The 24607-nt window shown below is 44.7% G+C and overlaps 1 protein-coding gene across 4 annotated transcripts in view; it reads left to right on the top strand.

The window, feature by feature from the left end:
- Positions 1-24607, top strand: part of MYLK (myosin light chain kinase) — a 285327-nt gene that overhangs the window by 89215 nt on the left and 171505 nt on the right. For all 4 annotated transcript variants that reach the window (XM_043473161.1, XM_043473160.1, XM_043473157.1 and 1 more), the window contains one exon: positions 11968-12135. In XM_043473161.1, coding sequence (XP_043329096.1) covers positions 11971-12135 — 165 coding nt within the window. In that variant the 5' untranslated portion in view covers positions 11968-11970. The remainder of the gene's footprint in view (positions 1-11967; positions 12136-24607) is intronic.

Raw genomic sequence — 24607 nt, 5'->3', positions numbered from 1 at the left:
TCAACCATCTCCCCTGCCCAGCTCAGCTGTCTACCACAGGACTCACTTGTTTAGATGGTCATGGTTCATTCTCTCTGCCTTGAAAATTTCAGAGATCTCTGACCCCCTGTCTTTGAGGATACATAGGTCTATTTTGTATCCTGGGCCTGTTTCCTCATTTGTAAAGTAAGAGGATTGGCCTAGATGATTCCCTACCAATCCTCACCTTTTGTGATCCAACCGCATTCCACTGTGGTAAAAGGAAGCAGGAATTGGAATAAGAGCAATGCATCTTGTCTAGCCAATGACACATAACTGATAAAAAGACATCAGTGTAAGAGTGTGAATTAGTAAATTACTCTCTGTGATAGATAAGGTGATGTTTGCAGCAATATTTCAATGAGCTTGAATGTTTAAGTGATAAGTGAATCCTCTCATTGCTCCTCAGAGGTGACTTACCAGAAAGCTACCATTTGCTGAGTGCTCACTGTGTGCCAGGCATGGTTAGAAATGGCTGTTTACATTGTGTTGGGTATTCTAAGTATCTACTTTGTGTTAGATACTTGACCTTCCCTCTAATCTCCACAGAGCCCCACAAAACAGATATACAGATGGGAAAATTGAAGTTTAGAGAGATTAAGTAAATCACCCATAGTGATCCAACTATTAAGTGCCAGAAGTAGGTTCAAGTGCAGTATGTCTGACTATACAGCTTGTGATGAGATGGCTCACTCAAGTCCACTGGCTGGCATTACCAACTAGCTCATTCTTAGATCGTCACTTTCTTGTTCCTAGTGTCCCAGGACTAGAGATTACCCCAGCAGTGTTCTTGATACGGTTCTGGGCTTGACCTTAGAGTAGGAACTGATCATTGGAAAACCCCACCTGGATATAGCACCCTCCCTTCTCTAGCATGTTGGAGACAACCAGTCTTGGCTCCTTCCTACTTCCCTTTCTGTATGCACCTGCCCCCTGACTCAGTGCTAACCAAGAGTGGGAGGGAAACTAGAAATCCATAACACTGTTGGCTGGGTGGGCCAGTGGCTAAAGCCAGAAGCAGGTTTTGTCTGTGGGAGTAATTAGAAAACAATTAGAAAAAAATTAGAAAGCAATTGCAAATTCGAATATCAAATCCAGAGCCTATAGGAGTTGGTGAAGCAGGTCAGCTTGTCTCATTTTCTTGCGCTGTGTCAGGGTTTGCAAAAGAAGAATCCCCATGCCGCTCAATAAGGGAAGCTTGGGAGAACCGGGGATGTGCTCAAGCCAGTGGGGTGCTGCAACTGCTCAGGCCTCAGGAGGTTCTGTAGGAGCTATGGACACTTGTGGCTAGAGACAGTTTTCAGACTCAGCCCTGGTTCTTATCAGCGACCACATCTCTGCAGCCCCTCCTGTCGACAGTGCTTCCCACTCCCCCTCTCCTTGGAAGACACTGTTTCATTAATTTTGCTGTTAATATTTGCTGTTCTGCTAAGGGAAGGCACTGTAAGTACTTATTCTACTCCTGACACTTAGTAAGTGCTCATTAAATAGATTCCTTTTTTTCCTTGGGATTTCCCTTTAGCTCTTTCAGCCCTTTTGACATCTGGACAGATGTCATAGAATCAGAAGCTGGACCTGGGAGGGGCCAGAGGCTGATAAGCTAAGTGCATACACATTCATTCCTAACATGGGTCAAGTCTTCAGGGTCTTCATGGTCTGTGCCCATGTCCCACAGGTGTGCCCTGAGGACCAGGTGAAGGTGAAAGTAGCTCAGTCGTGTCTGACTCTTGCCATCCCATGGACTATACAGTCAGTCCATGGAATTCTCCAGGCCAGAATACTGGAGTGGGTTGCCGTTCCCTTTTCCAGGGGATCTTCCCAACCCAGGGACCAAAACCCAGGTCTCCTGCACTGCAGGCAGATTCTTTACCAGCTGAGCCATCAGGGAAGCCCCTGTCTAATTCAACTGCCAACCTGTGAAGCCCTGTGTGGCGGGCCTGGAACAGTAGCCTCTCCTTTCTCCTCTTGGTGCCCTGAAACATCTTTTTCTGCTCTGGGCTTGTGTCCCCCTACTGGAACCTTTCCTACCTGCCCAGGTGTCCTAGAAGAGCCTGCAACAGTCCTAGAGACACCAGTACACTAGGACAGGTGCACTAGACGCCCTTCAGGTCAGAGCGAGAGAGAAGAACCAGAGACGGGAAGTGAGTTTCTTAAGGTCACACTGCTGATTAGGGTGCATCCACAGTGAGCACCAGAACCTCTGATTCTCCTGAGCTATTTAACTGTCAGATGCTGCCTGCCGATTTCTCCTGAACTGGCCCCCTCCTTGGCCAACGCTGCTTCTATCCTCTGAGTTCTGTCATAAATCTTAAAACAACAACAACACTGCCATTAACAATAGCCGCCTCTATGGACTGAGCACTTATCACGTGCCAGAGACTGGGCCAGGCTGTTCTTATATGCATGTTTGACCCTCATAGCAATCCTGCAGGTATGAGAGTATTAGTAGTAGCTCCATTTTACAGATGAGTAAACGAAGACTGAGGTTGTCCCTTTCCTCAGGCCACACAGTTTCACAGTGGAGAATGCAGTCTGGTCCCCGCTAAGGGGCACCCTGTGGGTGGGAGCATGAGCGCTGTTCCTCCTCCCCAGGTGGATTTCCTGCATTCCTGCTGCCTGAGTCCTCACAGTGCTCATCTCACAGGCACATGAGTGGGGCTTAGCAGGATGGAGTGGGGAGGCTAGGTCTTTGAGAAGGGGATGGTTGAATAAACTAGCCTGTGACCCCAAACTGACTTCTGCAGGGATGATACTGGTAATGAGCTGAGTGAACTTTAGGATGTTGCTAGACTGTGATAGGAATGCACATATTGCTAATTTAATTATAGTCAGGGGCTCTGGCTCAGGCTTTGATTTCTTTTTGCATGTGACTTTTACTGCAGAAAGCTTCTCTCAGCTGGTCTCATTAAATCTCAAATTAAGCAAGAATCCCAACAGAAAGAGAGCAGCTCCAGGAAACCAGACCTCACTCGTTCACACTGTGCACTCAGTTGGCTGTGTTTATTTGGTTTGATCCCCTTTTAAGAAAATTAAAAAATAACATTCTGCCAAAGACGTGGGCACTCAGGATAGAGTTGCTGAGTGGATACCCTCCTCATGCCCTTGGTCTGCTGCTCTGCTTATGTGGCTGGGCTGGTGAGAGCAGCTCCTCTGCCTGCAGAAGCCAGCCCTCCTTTATTGTGTCTTTCAAGAAGAAAGGTCCAGGACATTCTTGGGGAGGGAGGGGCTGTCAGTGGGTTCAGAGAAGAGCTCAATTGTGGTGGAGCTGGGGGAGGAGTGGGCTGGCTTTGCCTGATTTCCCTTAGGAACCCAGGAACCCATCAGAGTCTTTCAAGGATGCCAGCAGGAAGCCCAGAGAGTGTACCCAGGGCTTGGTGAATTGTGCTCACTTCACAGCCAGCAAGCCTGAGAAGCTAAGCGGAGAAAGGATGTATGACTTCCATGCCAGGACTAAAGCCAGGACTGGCACCTGTGTGTCTGGAACCAAATGCCAGTAGGCCGCAGGGGATAGATTTTTTTTTTTTTTAATTGTTGTGGCCTGTTCACCCACTCCTTTCCCTACATCCTTTCTCTCACATTCACATGTTCGCTCCACAACAAAATTAAGTAGTGCCTTAGTTTGGAAGTGATGGTTTTTAAGTGCTTTTTTTTTTAGCCCAACTTTCAATTTATTCATGTATTTCACAAGCACTTGTTGAGAGCTTATTGTGTGCTCATCTGTATTCTAGGCGTTAGGGATACAATTGTGAATGAAATACACAGAACCCATGACCCATTGCAGGAGCTTGTGTTCCAGTGGGGAAGACGGATGTTCATCAAAGAACCACATGGCTACATAGGGGCCAACTATGATGTGAGTGATAGATACACTTTCCACGATTTTGCCCAAATTACCATCCTTGGTTCTGTCCAGTTCAAAATAACTTTCCAGCCCTGTTGCCTTCCAAGAGACCTCTGTCTAGGAGACCTAGATGTTGATTCACCTCTGTTCCTCAGTGGTGAATAGCAAGTTTTTTTTTTTTTTTTTAATTCAATTTCTTCCTTTATTATCCATAAAATACTTGAATAACTGGCATGTGCAAGGTCTAAGGTCTTCCAGAGTCTGGGGTGCATATTCAGTCTTGACCAAGAATTCAGTTGACTTGAAGGTGTTACCCTCATCTGTCTCTGTCTTCAAATCTCTCTGGTCCACATGTGTTTAGCCTTTCTCCTTGGGAAAAAAAGATGGAATAAAATTAGGTATTGATTCACCTTCTTTCCCATCTGCCCTCAAAGTCACACACCAATACTGCTAAAACCTCTTTTCCCTTTTCACTTGTGTGCTTTTCAGAGGACAGAAGAGGAGATGGTGACGGGGAGGTGGGGTGTACAGGGGAGAGGCTACAGCAACAGTTCTCAAAGTGGGCCCTGCAGACTTTGGGGGCCCATGAGGTTCTTTCATGGGCCCAGGAGGCCCAAATGGTTTTTTATAATACAATGTCATTTGCTTTTTGTGTGTGTGTGTGTCTTTTTTTTTTTTTTTTGTCATTTGCTTTTTTCACTCTCCTTATGTCTCAAGTGACATTTTCCAGTGGCTGCAAAGAGTGTGATGTTATAACTAGCTGGATACAGAAGCAGACATGAAAACCTGTCTTCTATTAAAGAAATAGAAATTAAATACAAATTAAAGGAATTTGCAAAAATGAGCAACTCTTCTTACTAAACTTATTCTTGGTTTTATTTTGGAAAATATATTTTTCTTTAAAAATTCTTGTCTATGTTAATATAATGAGATCATTATTAATGTTTTTGAATGAATTAGTATTTCTTTAGTTTTAATTAATACAGTAAATATGTAATACAGTTACTATTGATAGCAGCACATAAGTTCTTTGGGATCTTCAATAATTTAAGGAGCATGAAGGACCTTGAGACCAAAATGTTTGAGAACTGCTGAGCTAGAGGCTAAGGAGTCAGCTAGGTGTTAGGAGAAGACCAGTTACTCAGGAATCAGACATGAGCCAGTAGAACAGCTTGTGTGCTTGCTAAGTTGTTTCAGTCATGTCCGACTCTGTGTGATCCCAATGACTGTAGCACGCCAGGTTCCTCTAATTCCAAATCCTCATTTCTGATTTGGACATCTGCAGTCTGTCCCAAGGTGTGAGTTGTATAGCATGAGAGAGTCCTTTGGAACTATGGAAATACATTCTCTCCTCCAGAGGAGGGGGACTGGTCTGGACATCACCTTGTTACCATGCTTTAGAAGTATGCACCAGGGACCAATTCTGAGGCTCTCCAGGACCAGCACTGCTAGATCTTCTTCTCAACATGAACACAATCTGTGGAGTGTGGTTCAAATCTCAGCCCAGATTCTTTAAGATGATTGCGACACAGGAGTCCCCTGTCCATCTGCTCTCTGGGCTTGCTCCCACTCCAGGGATCATAAACCAGGCTTCTTCAATTCAAGGAGGAGGGAGCTGGGTCTCAGGAGGCAAGGGTCCCACCAGTCCTGGGTGGTAATCCTAGGCCAGATGTGTCTAGAGCTGGGTTGTGTTCCAGGCCAGATGTGGAGTTGGGGGTGGGCCCAGCCCTGCCAAGGATTCAGCTCTTGGCTTGACAGCGTCCTCCGTTTGCTCCACACTTGGAGTGGAACGTGCAGCTCTGAACAAGTCAAAACCTGTGAGCTTCGACTCTTGGTTTCCCCAGGACTCCACTCAGAGCCTCTGCAGCTGGCAGCCAGGGGTTTCAAAGGTCACCCCAGCTGGGCGGATTGAAAGAACAGATCTCTCTGACCGAGTGAAATTGGCTGCCCGGTACAAGGCAAGTTGCAACATCTGCGAGCAGTCAGCCAAACGCCCCTTAACTTTTCAGCCTGGCCCTGGGCTCTGCGGCAGCCCTGGCTCTCCCTCACTGTCCTCCTTCTCAGACAGACCTTGGACACGCATCTCAGCGGTACAGTGGTGAAGTGGCCACCCACGCGTCCCAACTCATGGGAGAGCTGCCCAGGGAGAGGCCACGGTAAGGCGCGTCCATCCTCTGGCGTGTGGCCCTGTCCCACTGCCTGCTCCTGTGGGTCACGGCAAGTCAGCAGGCTCAGCCCACAGCCGAGAAGCAGCTCGTTCCAGGATTAAGAGCGATTAGGGCATTTGTCGGGATTTGAGGGCTCTGAAAAGACAGGATTAAGGTGGAGAGAGGGAGCTGTCATTGCTGGGGGCATTTGCACCTGGGTGGTTTGCTGTGTCTGCTGTGTGCCCGTGGCTCCGTGGGTTCATAGCCGACTGCCAGGCTGCCAGTACAGAGCCCGCTGGGAGCCCTTCCCTGTGGGGAAGGTATGGTATTTCCAGATGCCTTGCTGCCGGATCAGGTGCTTAAGGACAATGATCATTTGAAATGTGTGCACTTTGGATGGGGAAGGGGGCAGCTGGTTTCTCTAAACTTCTGCTGTATAACATGATTCTTGATTTAAAACTTTTCTCTGAGTCTTTGTGCCTCAGTCTTTTTGCCCTCTTTTGGCCATCATTCCATAGTTGAACGTCTTCCTTTCTGGGTTCAAGAGACAATTTGAAGTGCTTTTGATCGAATTAAAGTCAAATTAATTTAGTGCTGCTTTGAATGATAAACAAACTCTGCTACTTATGAAAACCCTATTTGGAGGTGAGCTTTGGCCCACGCCTTGCGTGTGTGTGACAGGGTGTGGCTTCCAGCTCTCAGACCGCTGCTCTTCTGATCCCCTCTTTGTTTTTTTTCTCTTCTTACTTCTATTCTTTTGATCTGTATTTAACTGGTGTTGCATGGAACCCCCTAGCTAGGTGTATTCAATTCTAGCCACTGAGCCCTGCTCTGCCGGTAGAGAAATTATTGCAGAAACCACCCAGCCCTGCTGGTGCTCTTGACTGGAATGTGGTCCCTAGGCTGAATAAGGGATTAGAAGGGAACAAGGATGTTTTGTATTATTATTGTTAGTATTATTATTATTCTGATTGAGCATTCCAAATATGTCAGTAATCATTCACTGGCAGTATGGACAGGATCTGTTTATGTGGCTGATGGCAGTGGGTGGAGCAATAGGCTGAGCAGAGCTGCTTGGTATACCTGACCAGCTTGGGAGTGGGCTCTGGTTAATAACCAGCCTGCTCACCCACCCTCACCCCTCACAGTGCACTTGCTGCACTGACTTGCCTGTTCTAACCTGAAGCCAGACTTTCCCACCTGGCCAGGGATGGATGAATTCTGTCTTCTGTGTTTGAGGCTGAGCATGTTCCTTTTGTTTGATAGCATCCAAGACCTTCAAGAGATCTCAGAAGGTCAGAATCAAGAGGATTAATAGAGAGGATTCTGAGCCTGATGTCACTACTCTTAGTTTCCAGCTCCCTTGAAAGCAGAGAGGAAGAGTCTTGTTTCTTCCAAAGCCAGAACTGAGAGCAGAAGGGAGTGTAACACTCCCCCTCCCCCTTCCTTTGTGCAGTTCCCAAGCCTCTGCCTATCGCATGTCCCATTACTGGGGAAAGCAGGAAATGCCTCCTCTGAGTCTGGGGCCCTCCAGGAAGCCCACAGGGTATGGCTGTGATCAGAATTCAGTTTGGTTTCCACTTCTTAGCTCTGTGACCTTGGATTACATGGAGTTGACTTTCTGAGCCCTGGTGTTCTCGTTTGTGAAAGGAGAATAATCAGAACTGCCTTGTAGGACCAGGGATTGAGTGAGATTAGGGCCCAGCACGATGCTGGGTGCACGCACCCTGCCTCTTCACTGCTGGGACAGATAGAACAGTATGCAGGGGCTGCCAGGGCCCCCAGTCCCTTCTACCCACCTTCTCATGGTCTGCCATCTGCTTCCCACTGCTGTTATACAATAACCGCGTGCAGATACCCTTGCTCTGAGGATAATCAGGCTGACCTGGGCTTGCCGTCCTTGGTGGAAAGTATCTGTCCTACAGGCTGGGAGACTTGCTTTCCCTTTGGGAGCTGGATGATGATGTTGACAGCTAGCATTTACTAAGTGCCTCTTATGCTGCCCTGAGTGTTTTATATACACTCTCATTCAAATCCTCCCCTCAACCTTGCAAAGTTATTATCATTCCCATTTTACCAAAAGGGAAACTGAGGCCAGGAGAGTTGAAGTGCCTTGCTCAGGCCACAGCTGAAAAGTGTCAGTGCCCTGGATTTGTGGCTGGGTAGGACCCTTGTGATACCTGCCCTTACTCGACCTGATCACCACTGCTGCTGGCAGCACAGAGTGTGTCTGTCCCCTCACTTCAGAGGCAGTAGAGGACGGTAGACGGAGAAGGGACCCCTCTAGGGTATTGTCCTGGCAGGCCCTACAGGATGTAAGGACCCCAGTCCTTCTCTACCCCTATGTTATCCCACTCATCATACACACATGTAATTGTGCACTGGGGCAATGGCACCCCACTCCAGTACTCTTGCCTGGAAAATGCCATGGACAGAGGAGCCTGGTAGGCTGCAGTCCATGGGGTCGCAAAGAGTCGGACACGACTGAGCGACTTCACTTTCACTTTTCACTTTTGTGCACTGGAGAAGGAAATGGCAACCCACTCCGGTGTTCTTGCCTGGAGAATCCCAGGGATGGGGTCGCACAGAGTCAGACACGACTGAAGTGACTTAGCAGTAGCAGTATCCCTTGTTACACAGTATATATTTAATAAATATATTTTAAATGAGTGAATGACTATATCCTGATTCTTGCTGTTAAAATTATATCATGATTACTTGGAAATGGTTCTGCAAACACATACACAAACACAATGATATAAATATGGCAAAATATTAATTGTTGAATCCAGCAATAGGTATTCAAGGTACTCACTTTTTATCATTCTTTCTATTTTCCCATTTGAAATTTTCCATTATGAAACTTATTTTTGGTTTAAAATTTCTATGTCAATCAATTCCTATTATTATTTTCCTTGTAAATATATACTCATATAAATGCCTGATATAGTTAACCAATTCTCACTGTTGGATATTTAACTGTTTTTTTCTTTCTATTTCTGTTTAACTAGATTATTTTTCTATGTATTTTCCTATAAATAATGTGGTAAACATTCTTTTATGTAAATTTAGAACTATATCTCCGATTTGTTCTCAAAAAAACATTTCTGAATGTAGGATTATTGGGGAAAGAAATGGACTATTTTTTTCAGAATCTTTTTTCCAAATTGCTTTCTAGAAAGATTGCATCCGTTTATACTCCTCCAAAGGACCTGAGTGGTATCCAGAGTCTCACTAGTATTTGTTATCTTTCTTTTTAAATGTTAGTTTGGTTATTTTTTAAAAACGACTTCTTAATTTGCACTCTTGGATTCTGATTGAGGCTAGACAGCATCCATTTGTGTTGTGGTCATTTATCTTCTGTGAACTGTCCAAGTGATAGCTTGCTCATCATGTCAGCTGTTTTCTTGTATATAGAGTGTCCTAGTCCTTCATTCTTTTTTGTTTGTTTGTTTATTTTTAAGTCCTGGGGTGCTTTGTCACTTGTTTATCTGACTGTGTTGGGTCTTAGTGGCAGCACATGGGGTCTTGGTTGCATCATTCAGGACCTTTTATGTGACGCCACAGACTCTCTGGTTGCGGGGAGCGGGCTCAGTAGTTGCAGCACAGGAACCCCAGAGCACGTGGGCTTCAGTAGCTGTGACACATGGGCTCGGCAGTGGTGGTGCACTGGCTCGGCTGCTCTGCAGTATGTGGGATCTTAGTTCCCCAATCAGGGATGGAACCCATCTCCCCTGCATTGCAAGGTAGATTCTTAACCCCTGGACTACCAGGGACGTCCCAGTCCTTTATCCTCCTTGAAAACATTGTGTCCCAGACCATCATTCCCCTTTTAATGTTGTCGATGGTATGCGATGACAGAAAGTCTCAGGTCTATATGTGTGTGGTCAGAGATCTCCGCTTTCTCCCTTATTACCTCAACCTCAAACACCCTTCCCACCAGCCAACTCTGACTGCTTACCGGAGGCAAGAGGGCCCAGTGGTTAAGAGTAAGTGCCACACACCTGGGATCAAATGCCAATTCTGCCCCCTGCTAAATGCCATGGGTGCATGCTAAGTTGCTTCAGTCGTGTCTAACTCTTTGTGACCCCATGGACTATATAGCCCTCTAGGCTTCTCTGTCCATGGGATTCTCCATGCAAGCATACTGGAGTGAGTTGCCATTTCCTACTCCAGGGGATCTTCTCAACCCAGAGATTGAAACCACATCTCCTGCGTCTCCTGCACTGACAGGCAGGTTCTTTACCACTAGTGCCACCTGGCCCTAAGCAAATTTCTTAATCTCACTGAGCCTCCATTTCTCATCTATAAAATGGGGATGATGAGATTATCTATCTCCTAGTGTTGTAAGGAGAAATGAACTATTGTTTATAAAGTGCTTAGAATAGTTCCTGATATATAGTAAATGCTACATAAATTTGGTTTTTCTTGTTACTGCAGTGAACCTGTGAGTCTTATCATTTTGAAAGGATTTTGTTTGCAAAGCTGATATCTCATCAGTGAAAGAGAAAGCTAGGTTTGTCAAGCAGGGGATGTGCCCCGTTACAAACAAACCTAGGTCTATGTTATTTTAATTTGTACTTCAAAATACATCTCTCTTTTATTTTTGTTAGATGTTATTAAATTTAAACAAACTAATTATATGCCCAGACACTACTGTTCATCTCTGTCAGCTTATCCCATTTGGCACGGGACTTAAGCTTGTGACTAAAGATCCCAAGAAAGTGAACAGAAAATAAAAACTAGAAATACTCTTTAGTTTACCAGGTATTTGTTAAATTGCAGGCCTCCGATAGATCAGGTACTGTGGATTCCATGCTGAGTAAGAATGGATACACGGTCCCTGGTGTGGGTCCCTGGAGTGGAACCATCCCATCCTGGTGAGGCGCCCACCTGGTTTAGAATCTGGAACAAGGATATATGGGACACATTCCCAGGTGTGGCAAAAGGTGTCCAGTAACCTTGGCTGGGTTCTGACGACCTGGTTTCTCTCCACTGCTGCCTGTTTTCCCAGCCTGCTTCTCCAGCCTTTCCTGTGGACTTCGACAGCTTTCCCACTCCCTGTCTTTCCAACATATCCCATCTACTTTTATGAGAGCCAGAGTCCATTTCTGAATTTGCAACCAAAAACTGGTTCACACCTGTTAATGATTCCATTTCTAGAACTAACCTGAAGGAAGTCCCTTTGTTCCAACCGACCTACCAGCCCCCATAGACAACGAGGCCCTGGACCAGGTTTTCTTGTCAGTGATGCCACCATTGTGCTTTGTCTCTTTGGGTGAGTGACCTACCTCCTCTGGGCTTCACTTAGTAAGTGGAGGAGTGAGCCTGGATAACGTTAAAATGCTCCCTTCTCTGATGTCCTGTGGCCTTTGAGGCTTTTTCGCAGTCCAGTCCACAGAAATGGGATATCCTCCCCAGCCTTGCTTCCTTCCCTGCTTTCAGCCCCACACTCTGGCCTCACCTCACCCAGATTCCTTGCCATATTAACCTCAAACTCTCTCCTTCCTGGGCGTATGGATCCCATTTTTCCTTAGCCTAAGAGCCCTTACAGTTCAGGCAAAAGAAGCTTTTACTTCCTACCAAGAGCGCCTAACGCAGATCCTGATTCTGAAGGTTGAATACTATTAGGCACTGATTTTAGATACCCATTGTAAGAACACTGAGAATCATCTGGTTTTTCTGTTCCTGCATCAGCTGCCCTTCTCCTGAAAGTTCTCCATGGGATTTGGGGGAACCCAGGACATGGCCCTGGGAGCTGCTGCCTGGGGTGGGCTGGGCCTCTCTTAACAGCTTCACGAGTTGAGAATACAGAGCCTCTGGTTCCTAGAGAGGAGCTCCAGGTGGACCCTGACCTAGTGAGTCTCCCTGTAAAACCCAACCAGCACCCTGGGCACGCCGGCCGCCTATAGGGAGGACGGGCTGTACTTTGTCTGACCGGATCTTCCTTCCTGTTTGCAGACCATGGGGGATGTGAAGCTGGCCGCCCAGACACACGTTTCCAAAACCTCCCTCACTGTGGATCACTCGAGAGTCAGCTCCATGCCCCTGACTGAGGCCCCTGCTTTCACTTTGCCCCCTCGGAACCTCTGCATCAAGGAAGGAGCCACCGCCAAGTTTGAAGGGAGGGTAAGCAGTGAGGCTGAGTGGCGGCTCGGGAGGGGAGTGCGGTGGCGGAGGTGGACGTGGTTGGGTAGGTGGGAGGTGGGGAAGTGGGCGTGGGCTGGGGGTTGCTTCTGTTTCCGCCTTCTCTGCAGCTGACTAGGCAGAAAGCCTGCTTTCCTTTGGACCCTCTCATATAAATTGAATACAAGTCCATTGGCCCTGTTTCTTTTGTTTATAGTTGACTTTGGGTTGTGTGGGAGAATTGGGGGTTGGGGAGAGACATTGAGATGTTTTGCTATTTATGCAAGTCATGTCCTGGTTCGTGCACCTGATTATAGGAGAAGGGCAGGGTGATGGCAGAAAGTGTACAACTTGGGTTTAAATGTGTGTGTTAGTCGCTCAGTTGTGTCCGAATCTTTGCGACCCCATGGACTGTAGCCAGCCAGGCTTCTCTGTCCATGGAATTTTCCAGCCAAGAATACTGGAGTGGGTTTCTATTCCTTTTTCCAGGGGCTCTTCCCCAACCCAAGATCGAATCTGGGTCTCCTTCATTGCAGTGAATTCTTTACCATCTGAACCATCAGTTTAAAGATGTGCCCTCAAATCTGGACAGTGAAGAATGAACTCTCATTTTTCTCTTACTTCCTACCTGGAAGGAGTGTTTGGTTGACAACCTCTTGTGTATCCATCTGGTACATCCAAAGCAATGGGGTAGGAGAGAGTACTCCTCATTTCAGTTCTGTCACCTTTTGCTAGTAAGTATTGGTCTCTTGCCCTTATTGGGCGTCCATTTCTTCCTCTGCAAACAGACAATGATATTTCCTTGTCCACCTTGTACTAAAAAGGAGAAGAAGATGGGAAGACTATCAGTAAGAACATTGAGGTTATGCCCAGCTGGACAGACCATTAGTAAGCTGCTGGCTCAAGCCACCAGGAAGTCAGATCATCAGCTTGACTTGGAGATGCACATGGAAGTCAGGAGGTTTGCAAGTAATATTTGTCCTAGATTAAACACAGGCAGTCTTCCCCAAGAAATGCTTTAGAAGCTGGAAGGCTTTGATCTGAGCAAAAGACAGTTGAGGTGATGAACTCACAGGTTGCACTTTGAGTCTACAAGTTAAGTCTGTGGATGGAAGGGGTCAAGAGCATCACTCTTCCTGGATGTTGCTGGGCCTTGCCTTTGTTTAAGTGGCAGGTTTGGCTGTGTGGTCATCTGTAGAGTATTCAGGGGCTGTGTTATGTGCTCTATACAGGCCTGTCTAGTTAACTGCTGGTAGATCTGACATTCCTTGTCATATTGTATCTTTTACTTAAAGAAGGGGAATGTTGGTGATGCTGCTGAGGGGTCAGCTCTTCTCTCTGGGCTCTATCAGCATGAGTGCTCTTTTATGTTGCTCTGACTGTGGGCCCCATCCTCCCATGCCCGTAACTGTCAGGAAAGAAGCAACAGGAAGAGTCTCTGGGGATTTAGAAATGTGAGTAAAGTTTTAATATATGATACAACATAATGAACACTGAAAATGAGCCTGTTAAATGAAAGAAGCCAGACACAGAAGACCACATATTGAATGATTCCATGTATCTGAAATGTCCAGAACAGACAAACGTATGGCAATAGAAAGTAGATGAGTGGTTGCTGATGGCTAGGGAGGAAGAGTGGGGAGTGACTGCTGAAGGGTGCAGAGTTTCTTTTGGGGATGATGAAAATGTTCTGAAATTAGGTATTGGTCATGGTTGCACATGGTTGCATATGGTTGCACATGTTTGGATGGCATTATCAACTCAGTGGACTTGAGTTTGAGCAAACTCTGGGAGATAGTGGGCTTCCCTTGTGGCTCAGCTGGTAAAAAGTCCACCTGTAATGAGGGAGACCTGTGTTTGATCCCTGGATTGGGAAGATCCCCTGGAGAAGGGAAAGGCTACACACTCCAGTATTCTGGCCTGGAGAATTCCAAGGACTGTATAGTCCATGGGGAAACAAAGAGTTGGACACGACTGAGCAACTGAACAACATGGTTGCATGACTTTTGAATATGTTATAGAACACTGGATTTACACTTAAAAAATTAAAAGTGAACTTTTGAAAAAAATGGCTTGGCAAATTGATCCATACCCACCCTCCTGCCCTATTGTTTGTCAGAGATGAATTCCTCCCTCAAATTAATACAAACTGTGGAGAGTAAGAGATGACCTAGCCTCTATAGATGGAGAGGTGTTGTTTTGTTTGCTGACTGTGGAGGTCATGAAGGACCTGAGCCTTTGGGCTATTTGAGTTGGAGCCTTTGTAGAATGAACACTGACCCAGGAGTCCACACACTGGAGTTCTCTGTTGCTCAGTTATCCTCAGATTGGCAGGTCAGACCTTCTCTGGACCTTGGTTACCTTATCTGAGAAGAAACAACTAGTTGTTTCTGTGTTTTCTGGCTTGCAAGGATGTGAAAAGAAAACAAATTGAGGAAGAAAATGGTAAAAGCAGTTCATAAAGTCAAAAAGTATAGTAGTAACAGTATTTTTTTTAAATGAGGTAACATTCAAATATGTAAATTTGACTATCTTAAACAATTCAATGGCATTTCATACATTCATGATGCTGATTGCAGTATTCTTAAAGCAGAGCATTCTCTAGGTGAACATTTTATTTTGCTGATATTGAGGAAATAGTTGACTTTGTATATTACATGTGGGCTGTAGGTCAAAGTGAATGTGTTTCTTAGAAGTCAGCCTGTGGAGCTCGGTTACCACTCATCAACTTCCTGGAATTAACCCAGAACAACACCATGACAGCATGCTGGTGCATAGTGGACACAGAAGGAAGAAGATTCCAGAGAGATGTTAGGTGGAGTGTCTGGGCTCCATCTGAGAACTTCCAGAGAAAAACACAGAGGGAAGTTCTTTCATAGAAAGTGCTTTATAAACTAGCATGTTGTGAATGTGTATTATCACTGTAGCAAAGGACACAAAGGAATGCCTTGCATCAAGGTAGAGCCATGTCAAATGACTTCAGAATGAGGAAGTGGTTGTTTGGATACCAAAATGCAGTTGCGCAGTGGATGCACCTGATCTGGCAGCCTCAGAGAAGGGAAAGGTAGAGTCTGAGTGACGCGAGCTTAGAGCAGGAGTTTTCTGTTAAAAGACTGAGCGCCAAATGGGGTCACCTCCTCATATCCTTTAGGCTTTTTCCACGTTGTGGCAGATACTTTGGGCCAACATGTAGCCCACAACCAGCCCCCTTTGCCCTTCCCTTTTCTGCTCTAGAGGCATTGCACAGTTTGCCTTTGCAGCTAAGAGTGGCTCAGTGACACATTTGGCTGAAGTTTGCTCGCATATTTTTGGTAAAACTCTCGCTTTTCTGATTAAAACAAATCACTGGTTCTCTCATATTCCACCTCACCCTTGCTTCCTATCTTAACTGCTGATTTGATGCCTGGAGCTCAGGCAGTCATATTGAAACTATGAGGGAACAAGCCAGAGTACAAAGGGTTGGTCAGTGTGGGCATGGGCAATGTGCATGGGAGTGGAGGGCACAGCAGTGGAGGGAGCATAAAGACCAGCAGCTAAGACACAAAAATCCTAAGGCTTAGAGAGTTTCCCGGATAGGATCTTTGACTGTGGTCATTCACACAGGAAATTTTACCGAAAGTGTTCCTTAACACCTAATGAGATGCACGTGGAGATACTGTCTCTTTAAATGATGGGAATAAATAGGGGAGAAGACATAGCACAGAAAAGAACCAAAAAACCCTTTCAAGCCCTTACCAAATCTACCAACAGTGAGGGGAGTGCTTGAGTTGAATGTGCCCTGCAGATAAAGCATCCCAGAGGGATTTGCTCCTCCCTGGCTGTGGCCATCTGGCTTGAACCAACAGGGTCTAAGGCCTCTTAAGAGGAAGTCAACCATATGGTGTTAAGTGATGATTTAATGTCATTATAGAAAACTACTGTTTGATCAGGGTCTACTGCTTAGGCCAAAGCTACCTACCTCCTCCTCTTTCTTTGTTGGCTCTGCCAGCTTAAGAAGATTGTATTTTCCCAGAACTCATTCAACCTTGGATCCATACCTCATCAGTACCACATTTAGACAACCTGAACCCATATTCTAGAAACCTGTTTCGTCATCTGGCCACACTGTCACATAAGAGCAGGGCATCTTGTCTGCCCAAGGGATGTACCCAGTGGAACCACACCAACACCCATGTTCTGAGCATCCAGAACTCTGAAATTCTCTACCAAAGGGCCCTGAGCCCACTTCTGATGACATCATGGGCCTCTTCCCGTGAGAAGACTTTCCTGGGACTGAGTGGGGTGATGGTCAAGGACAGCAGTTTGCTTAGGGAACTAAAAAGGTAGATGAAACTCAGATGTGGGGATCTGTTGTCCACCCGTGGGCATAGGAGGACCCGACAGTGCAGATGCAAGTAGGGTGTGGTATGCCACTGCCTGCTGAGTGTTACTGGGCCCAGGGTGTGGGGGGCCTCCATGGACAGGTAACTGGGCGCCTGCACATGCCAGGGGCTCACTGAAATGCTTCCTCCTGTTCTGTTGCCCATGAGGGCAGCCATGGGCTGCCTGCTTCCCCCACATAGAGTCAAGTATGAAAGGAGCGAGATGGTAGGAGAAAATGCTGGAATTACTGGAGATTTCTCCCCTTTTGCCCTGGAATTCATTCTTATCAGACAAAGCAAACATGTTGATAGGCCCTGGCTGTGCTGTGAATCAAATGAGCTGGTATTTGAGTGACTCTTGAAGTACAGCCCAAATGAGGTTTCAGTCCAGACTGAGGGGTTCAGTGTTCACTGAAGGGGTTTCACAATAAAGAGCTTGCCTGGCCTCATCATGGAGGGTGGAAGAAGGGACCAGAGAAGACTTGATCCATGAAAATGTAAATAACTCCTCAGTTTCCCACTTTAACCAACAGTGGTATCCTTCCCCCATTAACTTCTTCCCAGTTCACTTCTAACTCAGAAGTGCTCAACCACTTAGAGAAATTTGAAGGGAGCATCTAGTCTGCTTTCTTTCCTCAAAAATCTTTTTTTGGGGAAGTGGGGGGTGAGGCTTAGCTTGCAGAATTTTAGTTCCCCAACCAGCGATTAAACCCGGGCTGAGGCAGTAAAAGCACCCAGTTTCAACCACTGGACCATCAGGGAATTCCCTGTGCTCAGAAGTATTAGTAAGTTTTAACCACAGGTTCTTAAGAAAAACATGTGCGTATGAAACAGTAGGATATGACAGTATAATTAAATGCTTGAAATAGCACAATTAAATAGTTTGTACTATAGGAATTTAGCGGTGATTAAGATGAGGTTTGCAGTGGTTTGGAAACTGATTTCTTGCTTCCTGACTTTGGTCCTCCCACTTCGTCCTTACAGCCTTATAGGTCTGACTGTCCACCTCCCTGCTTAATATCCTCGAACCTATGATGAGGTTCCTCAGCGCTGCCCACAAGGCCCTTCTGGTCGACTCCTGGCTCTCCAGCCCTGAGCTCTTTCCTCCCTTCCTTGTCAGTAGCATCTCTTGCCCAGCCCTACTCACCCACACAGATGCAACATGGATACTTTGTTCTGCTATCACCTTTGTGAGAAAGGGTAAACAAGGAAGGCATTTTATCTTCCCTTTTGGTTAGGAAAGGGGACAGAGTGTGACAGGAAGGGAACTAGCATTTGTCATTGCCTTATTGGTGTCAGGCATGTGATCTTAGTCCTTTTGTCCTCATGGCAAAGTAGCTTTGTCCCCATTTAAAAGTTTAAAAAAATTTTATAGAATTTTTAAATGTAGTACTATGCTTATAGTTATTTCAAGATATTGGCTATATTCCCCGTGTTGTATAGTACATCCTGGTAGCCTATCTTACACCCAATAGTTGTACCACTTACTCTCCACCCCTAGAGTGCCCTTCCCCACCCTCCCAATTGGTAACCACTACCAACTTGTTCTCTTATATCTCTGAGTCTGTTTTTTTTTTTGTATTCACTAATTTGTTGTATTTTTTTAGACTCTACATAGAAGTGATGTCATGCAGCATTTGTCTTTGTCTGACTTATTTCACTTAGCATAATGCTCTCATATCCCCATTTTTATAGAAGAAGAACCCAGGGGCTCAGAGTAACTACAGACGTTGCCAAGGTTATGTCAGTAAGTGAAGTAGGCAGTACTTTTGGGTCCAAATCTTGTATTCTTCTCACTGTATGATGTCATCCCTTTTGTATGTGTCGTCTGGTTCCTTGAACTCGGTGGTTGTTTCTTATTCATCTTTGTGCCCCAGGAGTAGCACAGTGGCTGCCACATGACGGGTGCTCAATAAATGTTTGGTTTCCTTGAGAAGGTGATAGGGTCTGACTCCAGACCTCTTACCAGTCATGTTCATAGGCATTTGGCTCCATGTTTCTTAGAGGCTGTTGTCCCCTCCCTACCCCCCCATCCTGTTCCCTGCAGTGTTCCTGTCCATATCCATGCATCCCTGCTCCCTTCTTTACCTCAGGTCATGCCTTTATCAAGAATACCTTCCTTCTCCCACACTGTCTTATCCAGCATCAAGGTCCATTTAAACCCTACCTCCTTCAGGCTACTTTCCTTAAGTATATTTTCTCTTTAAAGCATTTTATTAGAGGACAGAAGAACCATGGTAATAGGATGTAGAAAATTCCCAATAATCACATAAAATTTTTCATGAGTAATAACCACAGGAAAGAGTTGACTACCTTGGCCTTTTTAAAATGTATTATTCATTAATCATCTCTGTGCCTATAATTTTATTATAAAGAAAATAATTATTTAAATGTTAAACTATTTTTAAAACAAGCATTCCAGCAAAAGTAAAAATATTCCTTGCCTTGACCCTTACTTCCAGAGGTATACACCATTAACAATTTAGGTATCCTTCCAGAAATATTCCATGCAAATATAAGCATAAATCTGCATATGATTTTGCATATACAAATGGACCCATCTACATGCACTGATCTGCAACTTGCTCTTTTTGCTTAACATCTCTTGGCATTTCTTTTTAGACGTTAGCACATAGATCTACACCATAGGTATAGCTGAGCTAATTCTTAGATTTCTAGCCCTCAATTGCTTCCCTCTCTGAATTCCTATAATACTTATATGACTCATTTTTTAAAATTAATATGCAGCTTTACCAGTTATTATTTATTGTCTTTTGCTTCCTCATTGCAAATGAGTTCTTTGAGGTCTAGAACTGCATTGTCCAGTAGGATAGCCACACGTGACTACTTAAATTTAGGTAAAGATTAATTAAAATAAAGTAAAAAATTCAGATCCTCAGCCTTGCTAGCCACATTTTCAGTGCTCAATATCCACATGTGGATAATAGCTACTGTGTTGGGCAGCACAGATTATTGAACATTTCTATCATCACAGAAAGCTCTATTGGGGAGGACTGATCACGGCCACTTTTGCATTTAATTCAGTCCCCATGTAACCAGAGGTCCACAGCTAGAAGATATATTGACAATAGCTGTTCCATTCATAGTAGAAAGTAGACATTAAATTTTTGAGGATTTTCTTAGGGCATAAAATTCATTCAAAGGAAAATATAATCCTTGATGAATGAATCTCTGTCTTCCACTTTCATTGAAGAATGGTAATCTTGGTGTTCCAACAAGCTGAACATGCTCCCAAAATTTCTGTGGCCATCTGTTCCAACTATTCAGGAAGTCTCATGACAAGGAGGCTGGAGGTGGGTTGCCTGGTGTCACAGAGTTCCTGAAGGATTCAGAGAAAAAGCAATAGAATGGAAATGACAGGGCAGGTCATGCTGAAACTACAATTGTCAGCAGTTGGTGGATACTCTGATTCAAAATGTCAGGCTGAACCGATTTATTATCTTCTCCTCGCTCCAAATATGCCATTGAAATGAGAGAAAGGGTTAAAAAGAGTTAATTTAAAGTTGCACTGAGAACAGGAGAGGGGAATTAGTGGATGGGGGGTGTCCATGCTGTAACATATGAGAGCCACATATTTGAGATGAAAGGATTTGGAAACTAAGAGTGAACTGTAGGGCAGATATCAGGGTTGACTAAGGGATGTTTGTTTAATATCTCTATGGAGAAAACCAAAGCTCGTGGTATGGATATTAATCAGTATCAGAAAGTCTTTGTGCTTTGCCACCAGGTAAAATGTGTTGGATGTCCAGTTGCTGTCCAGGTACTCCATGCCCAGACACTCCAAGTGAAGCCCACCAGTAGGCATGCCCCACTCAGGGACAGGGAGCTTGCAGTCAAGCCCCTCACTGAGGGAGGTAAGACTGCACCCAGGGGGTGGAAAGTCTACATTTGGAAACTAATTCATCAATCATAGATTGTGAAGAGTTAATTTATGGCCACCAGATGTTTGAAGAAAATATTTGTACAATGTAATATTGCTATCAGGAAATTGTTCTTTTTGAAAGTCAACCTTTAGACAAAGCTCAAAAGTGTTAGTTATAGTAACAGAACAGCAAGTAAACTCTGTAAGCTTTGGAAAGCCATAAGTAAAGTAATGGTGAATGGTAAGGTTGAGGAGAGAAGGAGAGGAAGAGAAAACTACAAGGGCACTACAGTCCTCATCTTACATGGTGGGAAGTGAGATGCCATCTAAAACAGATGGATCAAATAACAGAGACCTGGGCGTATGGCTTAAAACCATAATGATAGAGGTAAAAAATGGTCAGCCCATCGGCCATATTTGGCACACAGACCTTTTACATTTGGTCAGCAGTATTCTCAAAAAAATTTGGGCTAAGATTTACAAATGGAAAGCTTACACATATAATTCATTTCTGAATGGCTTTTCTCAAAAAATATCAGGCAGCACTTCCATGTGGCAACACTTGGTCAGTGGACCCTATCCCTACATCTAAGCTCATCTTTGCCAGGTTGTTATAGTCTCCCCCTACCGCCCACTCCCAGTCATCTCCCAACATGGCCAAGCGTCTGTTGCAAATTATGACTTTGCAGTTTCCCTAACCACGTTCATGTTAATGGTGGAAAAGCTACAGATGGTTAGGAAGAGGCAAATGCCTCGTGACATTTCTTGTCCCCACCCACTTTCTATACATGGGTATCCTGCCCAGACTCTCTAGGCATTTGAATTTGTGATTTTGCCATAAATGTACAATAGAAGACCTAAAAATAAAAAAATGATTGGTGAGAGGGAGGCAGTATAAGTCAGTGAAATTTCTCATCATTTATTGTAGGCATCCACTAAGTGCTTTCTAAATTCTTAGATCAAGAAATAGACCCAGAGTAGATTATCTAGAATTACAGAGTTTAATGATAAGAAGACTAGAAAGATTATTTCAATGGTTATATTTGGTAAGTGATATCATTTCAGGGAGGGCAAAGAGTGAGAGGGAAAGAAACCTTTCATCATTTTGTACCTTCAACTTTTACCTTTTACTTTATGCACGTTTTTATAGCTTGAATTTTTAAAATAGTAGGCGGGAATTACTTCTATAATTTCTAAAAGGCACAATAAAATTGCCTGTAAAAAGACGTGGTACCTGAGTTCAGTGTCCAGATTCTAACTGATAAATTGTCAGAGATGAATACACAGTTTGCACTGAAAGAAACATAAAAATATATGTGGAAAAATATATAGCACTGCATCAAAATACCCAACACTGCCTGCAACTAGAACACTGGAAATTAAAATACTTGAAAAATATTTATGTACCTGACAAACTATTTATTAGCAACATATTAATGCTGAGAGCCCAGTGCTGGGAACTGAGGAGACAGGGAATCATGCTAGGAGCACCCATTGCTGGTTTAGCCTTTCTGGGGCTCAGATTGACAGAACGTTACAGGCGCAATAAAACATTGATGTGCTTTGTCAAGAACTCTGCTTTTGACACTGTAAGTGAACTCTTGAAGAAGGAAAGAAGTAGTTTGTACAAAGATGTTTGAAGCAAATATGATAAATCAGGAGGCAGTTTGTGCTCAAAAGGAGGTACTAAAACAAGCACATCATTTGGGGAGCTATGCCCTTAAATGGAAATGTGTGTGAATAACACAAGTGGAAAGAGAAGTAGAGCAGGGACTCTGAGCAGTCTGATCACTGCCACATAAAAGCATATATGTGTTCACTACCTGAAATTAGAGGAGGATTTGGAACCACGTAAATAGAATTTTTTGTTGTTGTAAGTTCTCTAAGTGTCTGTGTTTTTTAATTTTGTGGTGACTGTTTACCTTTCAAGGAAGAGAATTTGAGTGCTATCTAGATACATCTGTCTCTACTAATAAGGCCTTTGGGCTTCTGTTATTTTAATGTGCTTCCGATTAGTTGCCTGTTTGCCTTGAAACGGAAATAAAATTGTGTGGCAAAATGAGCACTAAGAAATGGAAACACCAGATTAGGCTTTCCTTACTCTGTTTGCTCACGGTGGCTGGAGGGACAGGTGTGCAGTGCCAGTTTGGCATTCACCAGTAGGGATCTACGTGGGAAGGCCTGGTTTATTTTTTCACATAGACACAATTTCTGTAGAGCCCCAAGGTGTTACATTCCTTATGATACGAAACTTCCTTCCAGCTTTAAATGAAGTTAACAATTAAGTTGGAACTTTCTTAAAAGTTGGCCAACCTGAGTCAAGTTTCCTCTGTGCTCTGGATCTTGAGACTACACAGAAAAAAAATATAATCAAAATCATCAGTAATCTTGCACCTAATGGATTATCAATTTTGATAATGGAGAATTAAACTTTTCTCTGACACCTTTTCTAGCCCCCGTAGTCCACTGTATTCTTTTCTATTGCCACATTTTAGAAGGGTTTTATTCCACAGTCTACAGTTTAGAATTCTATGGGATGAAAACATAGTATGTGGTAGAAAGAACACTGGACTAGGGTTCTGGTTCCTATGAAGCTGCCTTAAAACTTTCAACAAACCACCAAACCTCCCTGACTGTCAGATTTCTTCTTATAACAAAATAATTTAGATGTCTCTTAAGGCCCTTTGCGATCTGAAATTCTGTGATTTATATATTGTACCACGTGTTCCCTATTTCCCATGTCTAATTCATTAAAAACACACCTCAGTCCCAGCTCCTGGTAAGTGCCCAATAAGGAGAGATTATTTGTTCAGTCTGTGAATTTTCTAAGTTTTAATCTCTTGTATCACTAAAGTAATGTTCTGCTTTTATATAAGATAGATTTTGTGTGGATTTGATTCATTTTACTAATGTTAATTGAACACTTTACCACGAGACAGGTACGGTTTTAGTTGCTCAGAATAGGCAGTATTTAAGGAGAGCTATATCAGCCTCTGAGGACTGGAGTATTTGTGATCCACAAATCAGGTTGGGAGTTGGACTGGTGGTTGTATGCCTGGGTCTTTGTCTCTAATTTGCCCTGACCTCTGGGCTTTCTTTTCCTCATCTATAAATAAAGAGCTTGGACCGATGCCTCTGAAGCCTCTTCCTGCTCTAACATGATTCCATGACATAAAATTTAAACAAGATTTTGGAGTAGAGACCTAGTGGCTTTATCAGTGTGCCCACCAGCTAATCCCAACTACTACATGAAGTTGTGACACTCAGGAAGGCTGACCTGAGTGGGTTGTTTACAGGTGAATTCAGTTCAGTGAACAGTAGCTTCGTGCAGGCTGTTTGGTGCACTGGGGATAAAATGATGTCAGAGAGGATCAGGAGACTGTCTCTCCATTCAGGAGATTCATACTCAATCAGCTGAGGCTGTGAATCAGCTTCTCCACACCCAGTCCACACACACCAGTCCCATCCCCCGCCTCTGCTCAGGAGCACTCTGAAACGAGAGTGGGTGGGGCACAGTGATGGTGAATAGATGTGTCCTAACAGGGCTGGCCAAGTGATATGAGAGTAAGAAACAGGCCATGGGTGACACCCTGGTCCCTGAGCTGCTCTCTAAGAGACGCAGGTCTGTTCCCCCTCAGAAAACTCCCTCGGGATTCAGGGCAGGCTGAGGTGGTGGGAGCAGGGTGGGGGCCTGTTGAATGCTGGAGTGTGGTTGGGGCTGTGGGAAGGGTTGTCTGTGGAGTGTGAAAGACTTGGCTCGGCCGGCCCCCCAGCTCTGGGAAGCCTGACAGGGGAGTGAAAAATGAGCCTGGAAGAGTTGGAACCAGAAAGGCAAGGAAAAGCAAATCAAACCTGGATCCCGACTTTAAAGGCGTGAGGCTGAGGGAGCCAGGCACCTGGACATACTTTCCACAGCCTGTCACGCTGGCCTCACCTCCTTGGTGAGCAGTGAGGGGAAGTTGAGGCCATGGAGGCTGGTTCCCTGGGCTGCGGCCCCCATAGCCAGGCTCCTCGGAGGCAGATACTACCCCAGTAAATGTCATACTCTGTGGGGCCAGAGGATGGGGACACTTGCCACAGTTTAGTCCAGAGAGGAGAGGGAAGACCTTAGTTTTTGGAAGCGGGGCACATAATGACCTAGAACTGGTGGGTTCCTCACACACATGTAAGGAATGCTGCTGCCTGATTAATGACTTACCTGGAGCACAGCTCTTGTAAAAGTCAAGTCAGT

This window comes from Cervus canadensis, chromosome 7 (assembly GCF_019320065.1).
Source record: "Cervus canadensis isolate Bull #8, Minnesota chromosome 7, ASM1932006v1, whole genome shotgun sequence".
NCBI lineage: Eukaryota > Metazoa > Chordata > Mammalia > Artiodactyla > Cervidae > Cervus > Cervus canadensis.
The sequence above is the reverse complement of the archived record's forward strand: the minus strand, read 5'-3'. Positions and strand labels throughout refer to the sequence as shown.